Here is a 4,509-nt window from a genome sequence, read left to right as displayed (position 1 = left end):
CCCAAGCATAGGCTAACTCATTCAGAATCAAATGTAAACATCCAAATAAATACTATGCTCACATGATCTGATAGGCTGCATGACGAACACTTTGTAAAGATCCATTTTGAGGGTTATATTAGCTGTGTGAACTTTGTTTATGCAATGTTTTATAGAGTTGCGAGCTTGGGGGCGGAGAGCGCGAGCATTTAAAAAATTGAATAATAAAAAAATGTATGGGGTATTTTGAGCTGAAACTTCACAGACACATTCAGGGGACACCTTTCTTGTGAAAAAGGATGCTAGGGCACCTTTAATACAGCAGTTAACGCGAGATGAGCAGATAGCTAACTCACAGATTTGATATGCTCCATATGTGGTTGACTTTATCTTCTTACTTCTTTCCTTGCAGATTTGAATGCAAAACAAGCATATTGAATGTGTTGCACAAGAAACGACGCCTGTTCCTTTCTATACATGTAACATATGAGATTATATATACAGAAAAAAACACAATGACAAGGTTAAATATCTGAATAATTCATCATAAGGCTAAAAAATATTATATATATTTTATTTATTTATTTATTTATTTTATTTATAAGCCTGAGCAATGAAATGACAAGAAACAAGAAAAAGAGGAAAACATAGGAGATTTAAGCCACTTTTGCTTTTGGATGAAAATATTTGCAAATAAAATAAAGAAATTAACAACATATTCATAAGATCACGATTTTGGGTTTTCATAATAAAAAATAATATCTTTAAGGATAAAACTGTGGGTCACATTAGTAGGGTTAAAAGTATAATAAATTAAATTAACCCCAATTTTTTAGGTTATACTAAAATCACAAAATAAATGGGCAGCTGTTTCTTCTACAAGACAACAAAATTAGCAAGTTTAATAAATATCAAGATATTTACAGATAGATGAATTAAACCTGTTACTCATAACTTTTAAGTTGTTGCGCTTGTGAAAGCATCGTAGGTCACATGATAACGTCAACATGATGGATGATGTCCAGTTTATTGAATGTTTATTGAAATTAAGTACCTACTTAGTGAGTAGGCGGTTTCCAGCAAATATGGAAAGAATAAAGGGTCTCAGTTAGATATGTGCAGTTTCACATGGTTAGTGCAAATTGTCAAATGACCAGAGCAGTTTAATTCTTGTTTGTACAATCAAAGCTCCAAAACAAAACATTAGTAAAGTATGTTAACATACATTTTTGATAAAGGTACAGAAATTCGATGTTGGTTGTATTTTTATTTATTTACTTTTATTTTATTTTTGTCTTTTATCTCAGAAAGTGTTGTATAAGGGTTTTTATGTATAATAATAACCTTAAAATGTGATGAAATGGAGTTTAAAATGTGTTGATAACTCGGCTGATATAGGCTATAAGAATTTTCAGTATACTCATTATCTCACCAGTCACAGTTGTGACCCACCATAAAACATATTTTTTTTCACACACTTTTCCATAAAAAATAAAAAAAAATAATTATTGATTATTTCAAGGGGTTACTAATGACACATCATTTGGATATTTGCATGTCTGGGAAATTGGATTAAATGGGTTAAGCTTTGTTTGGAGTACATCTTTATTACACAATGCACATTTCTTAATATTAAGCCTAAAAGTGTATTAATATCACTATTAATAAGGATTGTATGATCTCTATATAACAGTCTTTAAAGGCAAGATATTTAAAGTGTACCTAAATTATACTTGCAATAGTTCCATTTTAGCACAATCAGATATACTTAATATCTTTAGTTATCTTTAGCAGACTTTAAGTGTACCAATTTAGTATACATCTAAAGTACAATTGTGGGGTATTTTTATTAAGTGGATAAATATGGAAATGTATTTGAAGTATACTTAGCATGAAATAAATGTATTCCAAATACATTTTGGTATATTTATTTTTCATGATCTATTATCTATTTATTTATCTGTCTATTTTTCATTATCTATCTTTTATTATCTCATTAGTTTCTTGAAAAACAGTCTCATAACTTGCTGGCGCACTATTGTCAGATTTAGTCCATAAATAAGAGGATTTAAAATGGGTGGGACAAGTAAGAATTCAAGAGCCATGAAATTACGTACGCCTTGTGGCACATTCTTTGAGCCATAACGACTGTACAGTACATCAAACAAAAAAGCAGCTGTCACATTGATCAGTGCAAGCAGATGTGGCACACATGTTTGTATGAATTTGTGCCTGACCTCTATTGACTTCCTGCACTTTCTAATCAAGTGAATGTATGAGCAAAATATCAATACTGCATGTCCAAAGTATGTAAGAATAACAATGTACCCAAACACATTATTTACTGTTGTAGAAAAACAAGAAAGTTTTGCAACTGCCCAAATCTCACAGTATAACTTTTCGATATTAAAGCCACATAAGGTGAGTCTAGATATTAAAATGATTAGAACAGACATGCAAGAAAATGGAGCCAGCCAGCAGAAAAGGATACAATTTAGAATCTTCTGATTTGTCATTTTTGAATGGTACTCCAGTGGTCTACATATTGCCACATACCTGTCATATGCCATCACTGTTAATGTTGAAAAGTCACACAGAATAGATGAATAAATGACAAATATCTGAATCAGGCATCCAATATAAGAAATCACATGATCGTGGGATAATAAGTCATACATGAATTTAGGGTAGAATCCAGAAGTGCCAAAAAGTCCATTTACACACAGATTACATATAAACACATACATCGGCTCATGAAGTTTCTTATGTAAGAGTATAGTAGTAATTATAGTTACATTACAAAAGACCATAAGGGGATAATACAGTGCAGTAAAAGAAAACAAGACATATCTATTTTCCATTGTTTCATTCAGACCAGAGAGTGTAAATACCAAGACATTGGACTCATTCTTTAATGGTGGCTGCATGTTGAATGATATGTAATTATTATGTGGATTTTGTTTTTGGAAAGTTATTGGAAAACTAATTAGACACACAAAGTTGTATCAAGCTTAATTGTCTCTGTCTATTGGAAGTCTGCAGATAAGAAAACACCAACAAAGCAAACATTAAATCCTCTAACAGTAGCATTTATTTATTTATTTTAGTTACAAAACAGTTGACATCTTACCATGTTCTCCGTTCACATGCTTTCTGTAGTGTTTTGCAAAGGTTCAGTTGGTTTGCTATATATGGACACTGGTCTCATGCCAATTGCCTTGATAAAAAAAAAAAAAAAAAAAAAAAAATATCTGAAAACAGTTTAAACAAGCTCTCTAAAGAATACTTTATTTCAAGTTAAAATAACATGTAAGACTTGTTATGATAGGCATTAAAGGGGTCATAAATTGATAATTCTAATTTCCCTTGATCATTTGACATACAGTGCCCTCCATAAGTATTGGGACAGTAAAAACCAAATGGCTCTGTTAGCTGTGGTGTCAAGACATCTATAAATATAATTAAAATAATTTTAATAATTTTAAATAATAATAATAATTTAACCATCTAAGAAGAACAGCACTAATGGTAATAATAGTTACTAACTATTAATAGTAAATTAATAGTTTTACCATCTAAGAAGAACAGCACTTTTAGAGTTTCATCCCTCTGCCTGATGTGAGCATAAGTATTGGGATGGTTTAACTTAAAGTAAATGTAAATGTGTAAAAGCTAATATTTGAATGTAAATCCCTTACACACAATTAGTGTCTGTGACCAATGGACATCACCAGATTCTTGGTTTCACTGTCAGGTTTCAGAGAGAGAGGACCCAGACGCAATTGAGCAGACAGGGTTTTTTTATTAACCAGACTAAAGACTTGAGACAGCAGGGAAAGTAAGGCATGAAATGCAGTTCAAACAGTAGGGCAGGGCAGACGACTCAATGGCAGGCAGGAGGGATGACCACTAAACCCGTCAGTAAGTTGGCAATGACTTGAATGCAATAGAGGCAGCTCCAAAGGAAAGACCAGGCAGGAACACAATGAACTTGTAGCTATACTGTAAGTAGATCTCAGATGAAAAACCAGTCTTTCCGCCAGGTAGAGACTCACAGAACCAGAGGCTTGAAACTTGAGTTCGATAGTTGCACCAGTCAGACTGCCAGGCAGTTATGAATCAATGGCCAGGGAAGTCAGGATACGGGGCAGGAGCAAACACAAGAAACATACAAGACAAGACACAAGACAGACAAGATATAACAACAGAGAACCAAAAATAAACTGATAAGATAAATTACTAGAGAAACAAAAGGTAAAGAAATAAATATAACTAAGCAAGCAAATGAAAATGAGTAAAAAACTAAGCTAGAACTAGGCTAGAATGCACAAGAGCTAAACTAGGTAAAACAATACTAGAAAAACAAACAAACACAAAATAGCGACAAAGATACTCTGTTACTGAAAATAAGATCAATTAAAGCTGCAAGCAGCATTTAAGGGGCCAAGCACAAAAGTGGCACAACAAGAAAGCCAACACGGCCGTGAGCATCAGACCAACTGCAACAGTGAGCAATTAAAGACCCATTAA

General features: G+C 32.7%; 1 protein-coding gene across 1 annotated transcript; it reads right to left on the bottom strand.

Annotated features, from left to right (window-relative positions):
* Positions 1-600: 600 nt before the first annotated feature.
* Positions 601-3,134, bottom strand: LOC125249051 (olfactory receptor 52L1-like). Its single transcript, XM_048161241.1, has 2 exons — positions 3,110-3,134; positions 601-3,015 (listed from the first exon to the last, which is right to left on the bottom strand). Exon 2 carries the CDS (start codon positions 2,904-2,906, stop codon positions 1,968-1,970), a length of 939 nt encoding a protein of 312 aa, XP_048017198.1. The 5' UTR covers positions 2,907-3,015; positions 3,110-3,134; the 3' UTR covers positions 601-1,967.
* Between the last annotated feature and the right edge of the window lie 1,375 nt (positions 3,135-4,509).

Source organism: Megalobrama amblycephala, linkage group LG16 (assembly GCF_018812025.1).
Source record: "Megalobrama amblycephala isolate DHTTF-2021 linkage group LG16, ASM1881202v1, whole genome shotgun sequence".
In the NCBI taxonomy this organism is placed as follows: domain Eukaryota; kingdom Metazoa; phylum Chordata; class Actinopteri; order Cypriniformes; family Xenocyprididae; genus Megalobrama; species Megalobrama amblycephala.
Note: the sequence above shows the minus strand (reverse complement) of the source record. Positions and strands in the feature narration are given on the sequence as shown.